The sequence below is a fragment of the Lipotes vexillifer genome, unplaced genomic scaffold, assembly GCF_000442215.2.
Source record: "Lipotes vexillifer unplaced genomic scaffold, Lipotes_vexillifer_v1.1 scaffold1003, whole genome shotgun sequence".
Lineage (NCBI taxonomy): Eukaryota > Metazoa > Chordata > Mammalia > Artiodactyla > Lipotidae > Lipotes > Lipotes vexillifer.
Genome location: NW_006798890.1, coordinates 2,887,218 through 2,907,852, shown reverse-complemented (window position 1 = coordinate 2,907,852; position 20,635 = coordinate 2,887,218). Strand labels below are relative to the sequence as shown.

At 40.0% G+C, this 20,635-nt stretch overlaps 1 protein-coding gene across 1 annotated transcript in view; it reads left to right on the top strand.

Annotated features, from left to right (window-relative positions):
- Positions 1 to 20,635, top strand: part of SCP2 (sterol carrier protein 2) — a 48,492-nt gene that overhangs the window by 19,259 nt on the left and 8,598 nt on the right. The window contains exon 3 of the mRNA XM_007471179.1: positions 13,811 to 13,940. Within this exon, the coding sequence (XP_007471241.1) occupies positions 13,811 to 13,940 (130 nt within the window). The remainder of the gene's footprint in view (positions 1 to 13,810; positions 13,941 to 20,635) is intronic.

Here is a 20,635-nt window from a genome sequence, read left to right as displayed (position 1 = left end):
ATAGTGTCTACCATGGCTTCCTTGTAATTTTGGTAAGAGTGCATTTCAGAGATGAATAAATCTCCAGATTTGAGTGATGTAAAGGGATTCTAATTTATTTTGGTGTAATTTCCTTCTGAATTTCAAAGATCTTACTTAGAACCATTCGTAAGAATAATATTTAAAGGAGCCTTAAAGGCACCTAATATCAAAACTCCTTTTAAAAAGAAATCTTTTGTGCTTGAGTTTTTCAGTTTTAAAATTTGTTTTTCTTGTTGTAAAAATGAGCTCATTAAAAGGATTATACAGAAGCATATAAAGAAGAAAAATTTTAAATCTCCTGAAATGCCATTACTAAGAGTTCACTAAACTGTTAACAGTGGTTGACATTCTTTCAGACATCTCTCTGTGTGTATTAACATACAGTTTTACATAACTAGGATCATACAATGCATGTTGAGTTTTTAAATTTATATTATATATGCAACTATGTTTATGTACAGTACTTAGTTCTTTAAAACAATTTTTTTTTAATACAGCAGGTTCTTATTAGTTATCCATTTTATACATATGAGTGTATATATGTCAATTGCAATCTCCCAATTCATCCCACCGCCACCAACCCCCGTCCCCGCTTTCCCCCCTTGGTGTCCATATGTTTGTTCTCTACATCTCTGTCTCTATTTCTGCCTTGCAAACCGGTTCATCTGTACCATTTTTCTAGAATCCACATATACACATTAATATTCGTTATTTGTTTTTCTCTTTCTGAGTTACTTCACTCTGTATGACAGTCTCTGGGTTCATCCATATCTCTACAAATGACCCAATTTCGTTCCTTTTTATGGCTGAGTAATATTCCATTGTATATATGTACCACAACTTCTTTATCCATTTGTCTGTTGATGGGCATTTAGGTTGCTTCCATGACCTGGCTATTGTAAATAGTGCTGCAATGAACATTGGGGTGCATGTGTCTTTTTGAATTATGGTTTTCTCTGGATATATGCCCAGTAGTGGGATTGCTGGGTCATATGGTAATTCTATTTCTAGTTTTTTTTTTTCTTTCTATTTTTTAACATCTTTATTGGAGTAAAATTGCTTTACAATGGTGTGTTAGTTTCTGCTTTATTACAAAGTGAATCAGCTATACATATACATATATCCCCATATCTCCTCCCTCTTACGTCTCCCTCCGACCCTCCCTATCCCATCCCTCTAGGTGATCACAAAGCACCGAGCTGATCTCCCTGTGCTATGTGGCTGCTTCCCACTAGCTATCTATTTTACATTTGGTAGTGTATATATGTCCATGCTACTTTCTCACTTCGTCCCAGCTTACCCTTCCCCCATCCTGTGTCCTCAAGTCCATTCTCTACATCTGGGTCTTTATTCCTGTCGTGCCCCTAGGTTCTTCAGAATCTTTTTTTTTTTTTTAGATGACATGTATATGTGTTAGAATACAGTATTTGTTTTTCTCTTTCTGACTTACTTCACTCTGTATGACAGACTCTGGGTCCATCTACCTCATGACAAATAACTCAATTTCGTTTCTTTTTATGGCTGAGTAACATTCCATTGTATGTATGTGCCACATCTTCTTTATCCATTCATCTGTCGATGGACACTTAGGTTGCTTCCATGTCCTGGCTATTGTAAATAGTGCTGCAGTGAACATTGTGGTGCATGACCCTTTTTGAGTTACAGTTTTCTCAGGGTATATGCCCAGTAGTGGGATTGCTGGGTCGTACGGTAGTTCTATTTTTAGTTTTTTAAGGAACCTCCATACTGTTCTCCATAGTGGCTAGGTCAATTTACATTCCCACCAACAGTGCAAGAGGGTTCCCTTTACTCCATACCCTCTCTAGCATTTGTTGTTATAGGTTTTCTGATGGTGCCCATTCTGATGGGTGTGAGGTGATATCTCATTGTAGTTTTGATTTCTCTAATTATTAGTGATGTTGTGCATCTTTTCATGTGCTTCTTGGCCATCTGTATGCCTTCTTTGGAGAAATGTCTATTTAGGTCTTCTGCGCATTTTTGGATTGGGTTGTTTGTTTTTTTAACATTGAGCTGCATGAGCTGTTTATATATTTTTGAGATTAATCCTTTGTCCATTGATTCGTTTGCAGATATTTTCTGCCATTCTGAGGGTTTGTCTTTTGGTCTTGTTTATAGTTTCCTTTGCTGTGCAAAAGCTTTTAAATTTCATTAGATCCCATTTGTTTTTTAATTTTTTTATTTCCATTACTCTAGGAGGTGGGTCAAAAAAGATCTTGCTGCGATTTATGTCAAAAAGTGTTCTTCCTATGTTTTCCTCTAAGAGTTTTACCGTGTCCGGTCTTACATTTAGGTCTTTAATCCATTTTGAGTTTGTTTTTGTGTATGGTGTTAGGGAGTGTTCTAATTTCATTCTTTTACATGTAGCTGTCCAGTTTTCCCAGCACCACTTATTGAAGAGGCTGTCTTTTCTCAATTGTATATCCTTGCCTCCTTTGTCATAGATTAGTTCACTATAAGTGTGTGGGTTTATCTCTGGGCTTTCTATCCTGTTCCATTCATCTATATTTCTGTTTTTGTGCCACTGCCATATTGTCTTTTTTTTTTATAGATTTTTTTTTTTTTGTTAAAAATTTTTTTTTTTTTTTTTTTTTTTGCGGTACGCGAGCCTCTCACTGTTGTGGCCTCTCCCGTTGCGGAGCACAGGCTCCGGACGCGCAGGCTCAGCGGCCATGGCTCACGGGCCCAGCCGCTCTGCGGCACGTGGGATCTTCCCGGACCGGGGCACGAACCCATGTCCCCTGCATCGGCAGGCGGACTCTCAACCACCGCGCCACCAGGGAAGCCCCATATTGTCTTGATTACAGTAGCTTTGTAGTATAGTCTGAAATCAGGGAGTCTCATTCCTCCAGCTCTGTTTTTTTCCCTCAAGATTGCTTTGGCTATTCGGGGTCTTTTGTGTCTCCATACAAATTTTAAGATTTTTTGTTCTAGTTCTGTAAAAAATGCCCTCGGTAATTAGATAGGGATTGCACTGAATCTGTAGATTGCTTTGGGGAGTATAGTCATTTTGAGAATATTGATTCTTCCAATCCAAGAACATGATATATCTCTCCATCTGTTCGTGTCATCTTTGATTTCTTTCATCAGGGGCTTATAGTTTTCTGAGTACAGGTCTTTTACCTCCTTAGGGAGGTTTATTCCTAGGTATTTTATTCTTTTTGTTGCAATGGTGAATGGAATTGTTTCCTTAATTTCTCCTTCTGATTTCTTGTTGTTAGTGTATAGGAATGCAAGAGATTTCTGTGCATTAATTTTGTATCCTGCAACTTAACCAAATTCATTGATTAGCTCTAGTAGTTTTCTGGTAGCATCTTTAGGATTCTCTATGTATAGTATCATGTCATCTGCAAACAGTGACAGTTTTACTTCTTCTTTTCCAATTTGGATTCCTTTCATTTCTTTTTCTTCCCGGATTGCTGTGGCTAAAACTTCCAAAACTATGTTGAATATTAGTGGTGAGAGTGGACATCCTTGTCTTGTTCCTGATATTAGAGGAAATGCTTTTAGTTTTTCACCATTGAGAATGATGTTTGCTGTGTGTTTGTCATATATGACCTTTATTATGTTGAGGTTGGTTCCCTCTATGCCCACTTTCTGGAGAGTTTTTATCATAAATGGGTGTTGAATTTTGTCAAAAGCTTTTTCTGCATCTATTGAGATGATCATATGGTTTTTATTCTTCAGTTTGTAAATATGGTGTATCACATTGATTGATTTGCATATATTGAAGAATCCTTGCATCCCTGAGATAAACCCCACTTGATCATGGTGTGTGATCCTTTTAATGTGTTGTTAGATTCTGTTTGCTAGGAATTTGTTGAGGATTTTTGCATCTATATTCATCAGTGGTATTGGTCTGTAATGTTTTTTATAGTATCTCTGTCTTGTTTTGGTATCAAGAGTGATGGTGGCCTCATAGAATGAGTTTGGGAGTGTTTCTTCCTCTGCAATTTTTTGGAAGAGTTTGAAAAGGATGGGTGTTAGCTCCTCTCTAAATGTTTGATAGAATCCACTTGTGAAGCCATCTGGTCCTGGACTTTTGTTTCTTGAAAGGTTTTTTTTTTTTTTTTTCCTTGCGTTATGCGGGCCTCTCACTGTTGTGGCCTCTCCCATTTGCGGAGCACAGGCTCCGGACGCGCAGGCTCAGTGGCCATGGCTCACGGGCCCAGCCGCTCCGCGGCATGTGGGATCTTCCCGAAATGGGGCACGAACCCGCGTCTCCTGCATCGGCAGGCGGACTCTCAAGCACTGCGCCACCAGGGAAGCCCTCTTGAAAGGTTTTTAACCACAGTTTCAAAAATCACAGTTTCAATTTCATTACTTGTGATTGGTCTGCTCATATTTTCTATTTCTTCCTGGTTCAATCTTGGAAGGCTATACCTTTCTAAGAATTTGTTCATTTCTTCCAGGTGGTCCATTTTACTGGCATAGAGTTGCTTGTAGTAGTCTCTTAGGATGCTTTGTATTTCTGCGGTGTCCATTGTAACTTCTTTTTCATTTCTAACTTGATTGATTTGTGTCCTCTCCCTCTTTTTCTTGATGAGTCTGGCTAAAGGTTTATCAATTTTGTTTATCTTCTCAATAAAAGCTTTTAGTTTTATTGATCTTTGCTGTTGTTTTCTTTGTTTCTATTTCATTTATTTCTGCTCTGATCTTTATGATTTCTTTCCTTCTACTAACTTTGGGTTTTGTTTGTTCTTCTTTCTCTAGTTCCTTTAGGTGTAAGGTTAGATTGTTTCTTTGAAATTTTTCTTGTTTCTTGAGGTAGGATTGTTTTGCTATAAACTTCCCTCTTAGAACTGCTTTCACTGCATCCCATAGGTTTTGGATCGTCGTGTTTTCATTGTCATTTGTCTCTAGGCATTTTTTGATTTCATCTTTGATGTCTTCATTGATCTCTTGGTTATTTAGTGACGTATTGTTTAACCTCCATGCATTTGTGTTTTTTACATTCTTTTCCCCTGTAGTTTATTTCTAACCTCATAGCATTGTGGTTGGAAAAGATGCTTGATATGATTTCAGGTTTCTTAAATTTACCGAGGCTTGATTTGTGACCCAAGATGTGATCTATCCTGGAGAATGTTCCATGTGTACTTGAGAAGAAAGTGTATACTGCTGTATTTTGATAGAATGTCCTATAAATATCAATTAAATCTATCTGGTCTGTTGTGTCATTTAAAGCTTGTGTTTCCTTATTAATTTTCTGCCTGGATGATCTGTCCATTGGTGTAAGTGAAGTGTTAAAGTCCCCCACTATTATGGTGTTACTGTCAATTTCCTCTCTTATAGATGTTAGCATTTGCCTTATGTGTTGAGGTGCTCCTGTGTTGGGTGCATATATATTTATAAGTGTTGGGTTGATCCCTTGATCATTATGTAGTGTCCTTCCTTTTCTCTTGTAACTTTCTTTATTTTAAAGTCTATTTTATCTGATATGAGTATTGCTACTCCAGCTTTCTTTTGATTTCCATTTGCATGGAATATCTTTTTCCACACCTTCACTTTCAGTCTGTATGTTTCCCTAGGTCAGAAGTGGGTCTCTTGTAGACAGCATATGTATGGGACTTGTTTTTGTATCCATTCAGTGAGACTGTGTCTTTTGGTTGGAGCATTTAATCCATTCACATTTAAGGTAATTATCAGTATGTATGTTCTTATTACCATTTTCTTAATCATTTTGGGTTTGTTTTTGTAGGTCCTTTTCTTCTCTTGTGTTTTCCATTTAGAGAATTTCCTTTAGCATTTGTTGTAGAGATGGTTTGGTGGTGCTGAATTCTCTTTGCTTGTCTGTAAAGATTTTGATTTCTTTGTCGAATCTGAATGACATCCTTGGTGGGAGAGTAATATTGGTTGTAGGTTCTTGCCATTCATCACTTTAAATATATCTTGCCACCCGCTTCTGGCTTGTAGAGTTTCTGCTGAGAAATCAGCTGTTAACCTTATGGGAGTTCGCTTCTGTGTTGTCATTTTTCCCTTGTTGCTTTTAATAATTTTTCTTTGTCTTTTTAATTTTTGTCTGTTTGATTAGTGTATGTCTTGGTGTGTTTTTCCTTGGGTTTATCCTGCCTGGGGCTCTCTGTGCTTCCTGGACTTGGGTGGCTATTTTTTTCCCATGTTAGGGAAGTTTTCAACTATAATCTCTTCAAATATTTTCTTGAGTCCTTTCTCTCTCTCTTCTCCTTCTGGGACCCCTATAATGCGAATGTTGGTGCATTTAATGTTGTCCCAGAGGTCTCTTAGGCTGTCTTCGTTTCTTTTTATTCTTTTTTCTTTATTCTGTTCCATGGCAGTGAATTCCACCTGTCTTCCAGGTCACTTATCCATTCTTCTGCCTCAGTTATTCTGCTAATGATTCCTTCTGGTATTTTTCATTTTAGTTATTGTATTGTTCAACTCTGTTTGTTTGTTCTTTAATTCTTCTAGGTATTTGTTCTTTAATTCTTCTAGGTGTTTGTTAAACATTTCTTACATTTTCTCGATCTTTGCCTCCTTTCTTTTTCTGAGGTCCTGGATCATCTTTACTATCATTATTCTGAATTCTTTTTCTGGAAGGTTGCCTATCTGCACTTCATTTAGTTGTTTTTCTGGGGTTTTATCTTGTTCCTTTATCTGGTCCATAGTCCTCTGCCTTTTCATTTTGTCTGTCTGTCTGTGAATGTGGTTTTCATTCCACAGGCTGCAGGATTGTAGTTCTTGCTTCTGCTGTCTGCCTTCTGGTGGATCAGTAATTAGTTCTTGATAGATAATAATCATACTAAAGCAATCTAACGGTAACTCTCCAAAATAGAGAGTTATTCTCTTCAGGCAAAATTAGGTATTTACTTCATTGTTTCAAACTTAAAGATACCTTGGAATTTCATAATTGATTTTAATTGTGACCAACAAGGCATAGTTACAGCTACAGTCACATAATTCCAATTACACATCTATTAAGCTGACCAGTGGGCTGAAATAAAGGATTCAAAACATTTAAGGTGTGCATTTCACTCATGTTAGAGCCACAGTGTGAAGGCAAGCATTGTGCATATCTTGTAACTCCCTTATTATAGCACAGAGGATTTCTTAACACCTTAAGGTGATTGTGCTGTGGATGGGAAAACAGCTAAAGTGACTGATGTGTCTTGACAAAGTACCCTGCATTTCTAGAATTTTCATAATGATCAACAATCTTCCTGATGTGGAGGGGGCCAGGGCTGACAGTTCCCAGCAGGCAGGCAGTGGCCCAGGAGCTTGCAGCCCTATCTTGCTGCCATCTTGAGGGTTACACCCTTGTTAGTCTACCTGTTTTTTTTTTTTTTTAATATTCATTTATTTATTTTTTTGGCTGCACCAGGTCTTAGTTGCGCTATGCGGGATCTTTAGTTGCTGCATGTGTGATCTATTTCCCTGACCAGGGATTGAACCCAGGCCCCCTGTGTTGGGAGTGTGGAGTCTTAGCCACTGGACTGCCAGGGAAGTCCCTACCTGTTATTTTATAACCTGCTTTCTTCTCTTGATAGTATGTTCCCTGCCCATAAATATAAATCCTTACCATCAGTTTTAATGACCCCACAGTACACATTTGAATATAGGTATCATAATCTATATAACTAGCCTCCTGTGATGAACATTGTGTTGTATTTAAATCTTGCAAGTAAAAAAACAGGTATAATAAATTTCCTTTTGCCCTCATTTTTAAATACTTAATGCCATGATTACCTTGGCACAAATAGTTAGAAGGGGAAATTGTTGGGTTGTTGGATATGTATGTTTAGCTTTTTGATACATGTTGCCAAACTATCCACCAAAAAGAGGGTACTAATTTACAAACTTAATGACAGTTCATGAGAGTGATGTTTTTTTCTTCAAACTATCTCCAGTGCTTTGTTGGCTGGTTTTAAAAAATCTTTGCCAATAGTAGGGAAATATATCTCATTATTGTTTTTTAAATTTCTTTTGTTACAAATGTCCACTAAAGTGAAGCTGGACTCTCTAAGGGCTCAGCTTGAAAAAAATTTTTTTCATGCCACCAGTATTTGCCTGCAGAGTAATCCATAGGATGGTTGCTTCTGCCAGGTTGTCCCTTTTTCTTTTTTCTTTTCAACTTTCTTCTGTCAAAAAAGAAAATGGTTTAGAGAGTATCTGTTATGGCTATATGTCAACCATTGCATATTTCATTACTGGGATTAACAAAACAGTGCTGTTTTTATTTCACAGTTTTCTTTTAGCTTTGCAAATGTACGCCTCTTGCTCCCATTTTAATTCTTTTCTTCTCCTTCTGTAACCTCACTTGCATGGACCTTGTCCCCTTGTTTCTTTTCTCCTTCCCACGATTGTCAGTTTCCTAAATGTTTGCAGTACTAGAAAGTGAAAGTCTTGGAATCTTTTGTCAATTCATGCATTTTCTGCATTGCAAAGGAAGCCTGGCAAGAGATTTTATTTCCACTTTTGTTTTCGATAGCAATACCCCATTGCCCTTCTTTGAATTGTCTTAATTTTTTTGTTCCTATTAAGTTTACAACAGGACCTACTGCTTGACCCTTTGCCTACTCAGAAAGAAGTACTTTTCTTCAAGCAAGGAGGCACTTAGGACTTTCTTAGTATTAGTGATCTCTAGTGTTGCAACAGATGTGTATTTCCTTTACCCTTTTAACTCTCTCCTCCTTGTCCATTTCCTTGCCCTCTCTCACTCCTTCTTCAATTGAAAATGTTTTATTGACCAAAGGATTTGGTTTTATAAGAGGATCAGTTGGTTGTCAGAAGTAACAGCAAGTGCAAAATTAATCTACATCTGTCTTAAGGAAGTGGGAGGAATTTCCAGGTATTCAGGTAGAATTCCTAAACGTTTGCTGGTGATTTCCTGCTCTAACTTGTTGGTGGCTACCATAACTATTCCTGAGGCATTGTGCAAGCAGATGACGCGTAGATGTAGCTGGGAGTAGCTGTTCATGGGCTCTTGGCCCCAAAGGAAGCCTGGCTCCTTGGGTGGCCCAGCACACCAGCATTACTACGTACTCTTCTAGATTATCTCCACAGAACCTTGAAGGATAAATGATTTTAAGGAATGTGGAAAAGACTTGAACTTTCTTTTAATTTATTTATGGTGACAGAAACTACTTTTATAGGCTAAAGTTTGGGAGTATTGATATAACCTACTTTGCCATATGGTATGAGCAAATGGAAAGAGCATTGAATTTGAAGTTAAACCAACCTGAGATTGATTTCTGGTTGTGTTGCTTGCTTGTCATACGTCCTTGCCCCTCAGGGAACGTTGAGTTTAGTGGGAAAGTAGACCTGGAAAATTTTTCCCGGAAGAAAAAAAAAACTGCTTTAGCAAGAAACTTGCAGGTGGGTGTATGTGCAAAGGGCTATCAAAGTGTCCAGTAGAGGCAGAAACACCTTTCCAGAAGAGTTAGCATGTGAGCTGAGACTTGAATTGATGAAGTTAGGTGGGAATGGAGAGTAGGAGGAGGTGAGTGAACTGGGACAGGGCATGAGCAAGGGCATAGAGGCATGTATGTTCATGGCATTCAAAGCGGTCAGAACAAAAAAACCTGGGGAGGATGAAAAAGGGGCTGAAGATAAGAACATATAAATATCCTTCAGATTATGAAGAATTTTGAATGATATATAAAGGCAGACTTTATCCTGTAGGCTGTGGGGAGCCATTTTAATTCAAACCTGAAAGTGGTATTTATGTTAGTGTTAGGTGGGTTATATTAGATGGATTAGTTGGCAGTAGGATAGAGAATAGTCTAAAGGGTTCTTAACCTTTTAGAGCCTCAGTAATTTTTTCTGCTTAATGAGCTAATATTAACACCTGTGCAACTACTTACAGGGTTTTATGAAAATTAAGGAAATAATGTATATAAAAGCACTTGAAAACTTTATAGCCCCCAAAAGATTATTGTTGTTGTTAATAGTTTTTCCGAAAGTTTACTTAATTTGAGTGAGATGTTGTTTTAAGGGAAACCAAAATAAGACAATTTCTCTCCTTCGCTTTAAAAATTTGACAATCATTTGGTTTCTTGATTTAATTAGAAAATGTTGGTAGTTGATTTCAGGACAGTCACATGTAAGAATTGCTTCCATGGCTGTTGAGATAAGTAGGCCTAGACTAAATATTTTTAGAATAGCTTGTTTGGAGTCCTAAGACCCATGGTTCATTCTAGATAGGTTCAGGTGTGTTAGCTATGTACAAGAAAAAGATTGACACACCCACTAGGATAACTAAAGTCAAAAAGACAGACAAAAATGTTGGTAAGGATATAGAGAAATTGGAACCTTCATTTGTTGCTGGTAGGAGTGTAACATGGTGCGGCCACTTTAGAAAACAGCTTGATAGTTCCTCAAAAGGTTAAACATTACCTTATGACCCAATTTTTTACTTCTAAATATAAGAGGAATTAGATCCTATGTCCATATAAAAACTTGTGCACAAATGTCTATAGCAGTATCATTGATAATAGCTGAAAAGGGGAAACAGCCATCAACTGATGAATGGCTAAGCAAAATGTGCTGCATCCATACAATGGAATATTATTTGGCCTTAAAAAGGAATTAATTACTGATAACGTGCTTCAACGTGGATAAACCTTTAAAGCATTATACTAAGTGAATGAAGCCAGTAACAAAAGACCATATACTGTATGATTCCATTTGTGTGAAATGTCCAGAATAAGCAAATCCATCAAGACAGAAAGTAGGTTAGTGGTTGCCAGGGGATAGCAGGAGAGGAGAATGGTGGGGGTGGGGGGTGACTGCTAATGTGTATGGTTTTCTTTTTGGGGTGATGAGCATGTTCTAACATTAGATAGTGGTGTTGGTTGCACAACTTTGAATATACTAAAATACCACTGAATTACATACTTTAAAATGATAAATTTTTAAATATATAAATATCTCAATGAATTTGTTATAAAACAAACAAAACACAACAAAAAGAAAGAACTTAGGCCAGACTCTCTGCATACATAGAAACAGAGGTTAGTATCTGATAATAATTATTTGAGTATTTCAGGTACTTAGCACAGTGCCTGAACATCGTAAACACTAAAGTCTTTGTTAAAAGAAGAAATATTATGATACCAAGAGGAGGAATCTTGGATATAAATTATTGCAGGGATGTAAGGCTGAAAAAAAAAGGTGGTAAATAAAAACTCTATTAGAAATTATAAGAAAACTGTAAAGGTAGCCAATTCCAGAATAAATATGTAAAGATGAATATATTTTCTATATATTTGCAATTACCTAGTCATGAAATATAATGAAAAATATATTATTAACAAGACTAATATAAAATATTAAAAAACTAAGAATAAACTTGGCAAAAAATGTACAAAAGCCTATATGGGGGAAAATGACAAAATATTGCCAAGGGACATCAAGGAAAACTTGAAGATACACCATCTTCATGGATGGGAGGACTTAATATTGTAAAGATATTACTTTTCCTCCAAACAGATCCATATATTGTATGTAGCCCCATTTATTTATTTGTTTGTTTGTTTATTTATTTTGGCTGTGTTGGGTCTTTGTTGCTGCGCGCAGGCTTTCTCTAGTCGTGGGCGAGTGGGGGCTACTCTTTGTTGCTGTGCATGGGCTTCTCATTGCTGTGGCTTCTCTTGTTGCGGAGTATGGGCTCTAGGCACATGGGCTTCAGTAGTTGCAGCATGCAGGCTCAGTAGTTGTGGCACATGGGCTCTAGGGCGTGCAGGCTTCAGTAGTTGTGGCGTGCCAGCTCAGTAGTTGTGGCTCGCGGGCTCTAGAGCACAGGCTAAGTAGTTGTGGTGTACGGGCTTAGTTGTTCCGTGGCATGTGGGATCTTCCCAGACCAAGGATTGAACCCATGTCCCCTGCATTGGCAGGTGGATTCTAAACCACTGCTCCACCGGGGAAGTCCTATAGCCCCATTTTCGGGGGAAGAACTAACTAAATGATTATAATGTACATCTAGAGGAAAAAATGTCCAAAACAAATCCAAGAATAGTCAAGAATCTTTCTAAGAGAGGAATTATGGTATTTACTGTACCAAAGAGTAAAGTACATTTATAAAGCTATAATACTGGCACAGGAATAGCAGACAGATCATAGAGTAAAATAATGGGAAAAAATGCCAGCGTTTATTGAGCAGTTACTCTGTGCTTTGTGGGTGTTTAAATACCATACAACTCTATGAGGGTAGCTATATTATTATCTCCATTTCACAGATAAGAAAACTGAGATTCAGAGAGATTTAGTAAATTGCTCAGGGTTATATAAGTAATGGCAGAGCAGGAATTCAAACCTATGCTGATTTCAAATTCATTGTTATTAATTAGTAAAATTTAATTCTTGGAGATTAACCTTAAGTAAATGAGGTTATGTAAAAATACTTAGATGTAAGAACGTTATGTACAGCATTGTTATAAGACCCAGAAGTTAGGACTAACCTTAAACATCAAGCAGCAGAGTATTGGTTAAATAAAGTATATAGTACACATCTACAATTAAAGACTATGTATGGTCATTTAAAATTATATGAAAGAATACGTAATGACACAGTAATAAGGATAGCTATATTAAACCGAAAAGTGGATTACAAAACAGTATATATACTCATTAAAAATATATATATGGGGGCTTCTCTGGTGGCGCAGTGGTTGAGAGTCCACCTGCCGATGCAGGGGACATGGGTTCATGCCCCGGTCCGGGAAGATCCCACATGCCGCGGAGCGGCTGGGCCCGTGAGCCATGGCCGCTGAGCCTGCGCATCTGGAGCCTGTGCTCCGCAACGGGAGAGGCCACAGCAGTGAGAGACCCGCGTACCGCAAGGAAAAAAAAATATATATATATATATATGTTTGTGTGTGTAGAGAAAAAAGAGGAGATTTATATCAAAATGTTATTTTCTCTGAGTGGTGAAATTATGAATGATTTGTTTTCTTTTTGCTTCTCAATATTTTCTATTTTTTCTGCAGTACAATTTGTTTTTTCTCTAAAGAAAAATAATTGCAATAAAATTATTGTGTGTGTGTTTTTTTTTAAGGTGTGTGAGTTATTCACCCTGCCAGCCGGGTTAGCGGGTCCTCTGTGCTCCTGTAGGCCCCTGTGTTCCCCTTTTTCATAGTGATCATAGTGTATTATCATTTACCCTTCTAACTCCATAGCGTCTGGAATCAAGTCTGGTGCCAATCATTGTTTTGGTCAATCAATATTTCAGTAAGGAAGGATGCAACAGAGTGGGAATAAAGGGGAGAGGGAGGGAGAAAGGAAACCAACCTACGGAGATGTGGATCTGAGGTTATTTTTCCAGCTTCGTTCTTCAAGATCCAAAAGTAGGTGGTGGATGGTATATTACTTGTATAATTCTTTATACTAATCCAGGAAATGAGTTGAACCACTTATCTTTAAATTCTGATTGTGGAAGAACAAAAATACATGTGAAGGAATTTACCTACAAAGAAAAAGAGGAGCTAGGCTTCCTACATTGAGAGAGGCCAGAGTGAATCTTTCAGAAATTATTGAGACAAATGAAGGCTATTTCAGTAGAAAATGCTGCTGTGCCACCCACTCTCCCATTCTCCCTGTCCTTCCACCAGTTGTATCCAGAAAGCCATTTTCAACAAAAGATTTGGCAGATAAGGGAGTTGTTGCCTGGTCGCCTTTCAGACTTTTCTGGGTAAAAGATCCTAAGGGAGCTTGGGGACTATCTGCTGACCCAGCTGCTCACGTCATGTATCTATTTAAAAATTTGGGGAAAAGCCAGAGGAATGAACTTCATGTAACTCTGTGTTATTTTTATTTCCAGGAAGGGGAGCAGTTTGTGAAGAAAATCGGTGGTATTTTTGCCTTCAAGGTGAAGGACGGCCCTGGAGGTAAAGAAGCCACCTGGGTGGTGGACGTGAAGAATGGCAAAGGATCAGTGCTCCCTAACTCAGGTCAGTGCAGTGGTGACTTCATTTATAGGAGCACTGACAAGTTCACAAAGAAAAATGGGGGCCTGCTTTGGTGTTCTCCAAAAGGGCTGGCTTTAGAGTTACAGGACCTTGTTAAAAAACTGGGGAATCCTTGGGAACAGGAATAGGTCACAGCTGCTTCCTCCCAAAGAATGGAAGGCTCCATCACTGTCACCAGCCGTAGGCTTTGGAATTAAACAGACTTGGGTTTGGAGTCCTGGTCCTGCCACTCACAGATTCTGGCCTTGAACAAATTATTTCACTTCTCTGAGCTTTGTTTTTTTTCATTTGTAAATGGGAATAATAAATGGTACCTATTTCATAGGGTCACGTGAGGATTAAGAGCATTATCTCCTGATTAGCCTGTGAAGCATATGCTTCAGTGTATGGTTATGTGTCCTCAGAAGACGTGTCTATACTCACTACCTCCACTTCTCTCACCCAGTCTTTCTCTCACCCATTCCAGTCAGCTTTGGTCCTCATTATTATCCCAGAACTGTTCTTGTCAAGGTCAAGTAACTGCCATGTTGGTAAATTTAGGGGTTAATTCCCAGCCCTCATAATTGTATTATTCTTCCAGGCTTTCTTCTTACCTACTGGCTGTTCCTTCTTGGCCTCTGTCCCTGTTTTTTTCTGCATCTCTAAAATTTAGTCTAAATGTTGGAGTGCTCTAAGGCTCAGTTCTATCTACATTTAGTCCCTGGGACTCTCATCTAGTTTCATGCTTTTAAAGCCGTCTCTACACTGATGACTCCCAGGTATCTTCAGTGTGAACTCAGATACTGAACTCCAAGGTGTGTATCCAGCTGCATAATTGACAAGTTTACTTGGATCCTTAGTAGGCATCTCAAAGCTAACACGAATGAAATTGAGCTGCTGATCTTCCTCCCACTCCCCTTTAATTATGTTCTCCTCGAACTGTCTTCTGCATCTTGCTAAATTGCTCCTCTGTCTTACCAGTTCCTCAGTCTAAAACCCTTGAAGTCATGCTTGGCTCTATTTTTTTTTTTTTTTTTAATTGAAGTAGAGCTGATTTACAATCGTGTGCCAATCTCTGCTGTACAGCAGAGTGACTCAGTTATACACATACACACGTGCTATTTTTAATATTCTTCTCCATTATGGTTTATCCCAGGAGATTGGATATAGTTCCCTGTGCTATACAGTAGGAGCTGTTGTTTATCCATTCGAAATGTAATAGTTTGCATCTACCTTGGCTCTTCTTTTTCTCACACTCTACAGTGTAATCCGCCAGGAAATTCCATCCTATACTGCTACCACCTTGGTCCTCCATCATTTTTTGCCTGGTCTCCCTGTTTCTAACCTTCCGCCCTGTTTCTCCACACAGCAGCTGGAGTGATCATTTTAAAACTCAAGTCAGATGTGACCCTTCTCGGCTCAAAACCATCCAGTGGCTTTCGGCTCACAGGGTAAAAACCAGGGTTCTTACAATCACACCGCATGATCTGGCCCTAGTCTTCTCTGTCTTATTATACTCTCCCTCTCTTTGCTCCAGTCACACTGGCCTCCTTGCTATTGCTTGAACGTGGGCGTTCGCAGTTCAGGGGCTTTCTGCTGCCTGGAGTCGTCATCCCTCACATATCCTCACGGCTTATTCTCTCATTTCCTTTGGTTTTTGCCCAAATGTCACCTTCTCAGTGAGCCTTTCCCCAACCACACTTCTGAATCACACCCCCATTACCATTCCCTATTGTCCTTTTCTGCCTTATTTTTCTTTATAGCACTTACCGCCATCTGATACCATATCTTATTTCTTTGCTTATTGTCCATCCCCCCCACTTGAGTTGTAAGCTGCATGAAGGCAGAGCTCTGTGCCTCTTAGGTTCACTGCTGCATTCACAGTGCCTAGAATAGTACCTGATACATGGTAGGCCTTCAGTAAAATAAAGAAATAAAAAATGAACAGCAGAATGAATGAGTGATGCTCAGTAAGTGGTAGCTATATTGTATGTTATGTTTCTCTCGGAGAGAGCCTGGTGCGATTAAGAGATGGGATGGATAGGAACTAGCTTTTTAGAGGGCTATACTATGAACTTTGAAAACGATTTTATATATAATCAATTCCTTAAATCTTTTTGAGTAGAAAAGTGAAAGTCAGAGCTGTGTTTTAGAGGATGAAGCTGGTGTATTCAACCTGATGAATTAGAAATGAAGAAATCAGAAGCAGAGAGATTTCTTCTTGGATTGATCCCTTGATCATTATGTAGGGTCCTTCCTTATCTCTTTAACAGTCTTTATTTTAAAGTCTAGTTTATCTGATATGAGTATTGCTCCTCCAGCTTTCTTTTGATTTCCATTTGCATGGAATATCTTTTTCCATCCCCTCACTTTCAGTCTGTATGTGTCCCTACGTCTGAAGTGGTTTCTTGTAGACAGCGTATATACGGGTCTTGTTTTTGTATCCATTCAACGAGTCTGTGTCTTTTGGTTAGAGCATTTAATCCATTTACATTTAAGGTAAATATCGATATGTATGTTCCTATTACCATTTTCTTAATTGTTTTGGGTTTGTTTGTGTAGGTCTTTTTCTTCTCTTGTGTTTCCCACCTAGAGAAGTTCCTTTAGCATTTGTTGTAAAGCTGGTTTGGTGGTGCTGAATTGTCTTAGCTTTTGCTTGTCTGTAAAGTTTTTGATTTCTCCATCAAATCTGAATGAGATCCTTGCTGGGTAGAGTAATCTTGGTTGTAGGTTTTTCCCTTTCATCACTTTAAATATATCCTGCCACTCCCTTCTGGCCTTCAGAGTTTCTGCGAAAAATCAACTGATACCCTTATGGGGATTCCCTTGTATGTTATTTTTTGCTTTTCCCTTGGTGCTTTTAAATTTTTTTTGTTTTTTGAATTTAATTTTTGTTAGTTTGATTAATATGTGTCTTGGTGTGTTTCTCCTAGGATTTATCCTGAAGGGACTTTCTGCTCTTCCTGGACTTGGTTGGCTATTTCCTTTCCCATGTTAGGGAAGTTTTCAACTATAATCTCTTCAAATGTTTTCTCAGACCCTTTCTCTTTCTGTTCTTCTCCTGGGACCCCTATAATTCGAATGTTGGTGCGTTTAATGTTGTCCCAGAGGTCTCTAGGACTGTCCTCAATTCTTTTCATTCTTTTTTCTTTATTCTGCTCCTCGGCAGTTATTTCCACCATTTTGTCTTCCAGCTCACTTATTTGTTCTTCTGCCTCAGTTTTTCTGCTATTGATTCCTTCTAGTGTATTTTTCATTTCAGTTATTGTGTTGTTCATCACTGTTTGTTTGTTCTTTAGTTCTTCTAGGTCTTTGTTAACATTTCTTATATTTTCTTGATCCGTGCCTCCGTCCTATTTCTGAGATTTTGGATCATCTTTTTTTTTAATTAATTAATTAATTAATTTTTGGCTGCATTGCATCTTCACTGCTATGCACTGGCTTTCCCTAATTGCAGTGAGTGGGGGCTATTCTTTGTTGTGGTGCGCAGGCTTCTCATTACAGTGGCTTCTCTTGTTGCGGAGCACGGGCTCTAGGCACGTGAGCTTCAGTAGTCGTGGCACACGGGCTCAGTAGTTGTGGGTCATGGGCTCCAGAGCGCAGGCTCATTTGTTGTGGCACACAGGCTTAGTTGCTCCACTGCATATGAACCTGTGTCCCCTGCATTGGCAGGCGTATTCCTAATCACTGCACCACCAGGGAAGCCCCTGGATCATCTTTACTATCATTACTCTGAATTCTTTTTTCAGGTAGGTTGCGGAGCACGGGCTCTAGGCACGTGAGCTTCAGTAGTCGTGGCACACGGGCTCAGTAGTTGTGGGTCATGGTCTCCAGAGCACAGGCTCATTTGTTGTGGCACACGGGCTTAGTTGCTCCACGGCGTATGAACCTGTGTCCCCTGCATTGGCAGGCGGATTCCTAATCACTGCACCACCAGGGAAGCCCCTGGATCATCTTTACTATCATTACTCTGAATTCTTTTTTCAGGTAGTTTGCCTATTTCCTCTTCATTTATTTAGTCTTGTAGGTTTTTACTTTACTCTTTCATCTGTAACATATTTTTTTGTCGTCTCATTTTTTTGATGGGTGGGGCTGTGTTCCTTCTTACTGGTTGTTTGGCCTGAGGCATCCAGTGCTGGAGTTTTTACAGTTGGATAGAGCTGGGTCTTGGTGCCGAGATGAGGACCTCCGGGAGATCTCACTCTTATTAATATTCCCTGAGGTCTGAGGTTCTCTGTTAGTCCAGCGGTTTGGACTCAGTGCTCCCACCACAGGAGCTCAGGGTTGACCTCTGGCCTGGGAACCAAGATCCCTTAAGGTGCACGATGCAGCAAAAGAAAAAAAAAAAAAAAGGAGCAGTACAATAACAAAGAATAAAAAATAAAATAAAATTAGAAAAATTTTAAAGTTAGAAAAAATAAATATATAAGTGAAACAACAACAACAAAGTAAAACACAACCACAACCCCCCTCCCCGAAAAAAAAGAAAAATGGGCCGGAAAAGGCCTTGGCTGTGGCGGGCAGAGCTTAGGTTGGGGTGGGGCCTATGCTCAGGATCCACGAGGCAGGAAAAGGCAGCATGGCTGGAGGGGGCCTCGGACAGCGGAGTTCAGAGGTAAGACCCTGGGTGGAAGTGCAGGGCCGGGGTTTAGGCCCAGTGTAGCTGGAGGGGGCCTCGGAGGGCGGAGGATCTGGCCTGGGACCTCAGTAGGCTCCCAGGTGCCCGAGTGAGTGGGGGAAACACTGGCCTAGTTCCCTTCCCATCCTCCCGGTCCCCGCTGATCCCCTCACTGTGAGTGGGCCCCTCCCGAGGTGGAAACCCCACCCTTCCCCAGCCACCTCTCAGTGCCGATCCCCGTCTGGCCTCTACTCCCCACCCACTCCCTCAGGACCCGGGTGGCCAGAGGGGGTCTGGGAGGGCAGAGGTCTTGCCCGGGACCTCAGTAGGCTCCCCAGGGCCCAAGTGGGTGGGGGAAATGCTGGCTGCCTTCCCTTCCGATCCTCTGGCCTCTCAAGGGTCTCTCCCCATCCCTGTTGCTCCTCTCACCGTGGATGGGCTCCTTCAGGTGTGAGAACCCCTCCCCTCCCCCAGCCGTCTCTCAGGGGTGCCGGTCCCGTCCCACCTCCACTTCTCCCCGCTCCCTCCCCGCCACGTCCCACCTGGTCATTCGGGGTTCCTCCCGTCCCCTTAGGTGTCCGTGGTTCCCCACCAGTACCTGGTAGGTGCCCTAGTTGTGAGGAGACGCGAACTCTGTGTCCTCGTACTCCTCCATCTTGACTCTGCCCCCAAGGAGATTTTTGAAGAAAAAGTTTCCTGTTTTGTTGTTATTGTTTGTTTGTTTTGAAAGGTTATGTGCTTATGGAAACATATGGCAAATTTTCAGAAAAACCTTGCTCTCTGCATATGAACTCTGGCAGTGAGCTCTCCCCACATTAGGTGCCCCATCCCATACCTGAAGGGATTTTACCCTGAATTTCTGCTGAAACTGATACTTGTTGGCAGCTAGGAGTGGCGTTGAAATATGGACTTACCAGTAAAAGCTACCGTGGGAAATTGCCAGCTCCTTTTACATCAGCCAACAAATGACCATTTGTTAGAGATCAGCTATGTTAAAGCATTAATAACCTGTCCTAGTTTGAACTGGCATCTTAAAGAGAATTGCTAGATCTTTTGACACGTACATACTATTGAGAGGTTTACTTTCTGTTAGCAAAGTAAGATTTACTTAAATGTATTTCATTTGCTTGTATTCTAAGAGTTTGGTAATGATACAGATGGTTATATCAAGGACTTTTAGGCTTTGTGCATTTTTCCATAATCTTTTCTTGCTGCCTGGTGTTTCTCCATGAATTCGGCCCCTCCCCCTTCTCCTTTGAAATGACTCCCATATCTCCAGGAAGCCAACTTTAATTAATTTAACACGATATATTATTCTTTCATTCGTATATTCTTCCCTCTCAGGACCTGTTTGAGTTCTCAACCCTGCCCCTTAATGGGGAACATGATACAGAAGGCCTCAGAGTCTCTCATCCCCAAGGTACAGGGGGAAGAGCATAGCCTTTGGAGATACCGAAACCTGGGTTCAGACCTTGGCTCTGTCACTTACTAGGTATAAACCTTCCCTGAGTCCAGTTGTCTCATCTAGAAAATGGTGAGAATAATGTCTATCCATGGAGCTGTTGTGGGGATTAAATGAGATAAAAGGTATGTAAAGCCCCTAGCATGGTAAGTGCTCAGTAAATCATTGCTTCCTCCCCAACCCATATATTAAACATTAATTTTGCATAAACACATTGGAATTGTCTGTGACTCCTCAAAAGGACTAGGGGAGCTGAGAAAGCATCTGGGATACATCAGGTGCAGATGAATTGGTGAAGGCTCAATTAAAACTGAGCTGTTGGGGCTTCCCTGGTGGCACAGTGGTTGAGAGTCCGCCTGCTGATACAGGGGACATGGGATCGTGCCCCAGTCCGGGATGATCCCACATGCCGCGGAGCGGCTAGGCCCGTGAGCCATGGCTGCTGAGCCTGCGCGTCCGGAGCCTGTGCTCCACAATGGGAGAGGCCACAACAGTGAGAGGCCTGCATACCGCAAAAAAAAAAACAACAAAAAACTGAGTTGTTGAATGTTTGTATTCTTCCTATAACGGGGAAGCCATAGAGCTTAGGAGTTGGGAGTGTGGGCTTTGGCAGCAGGA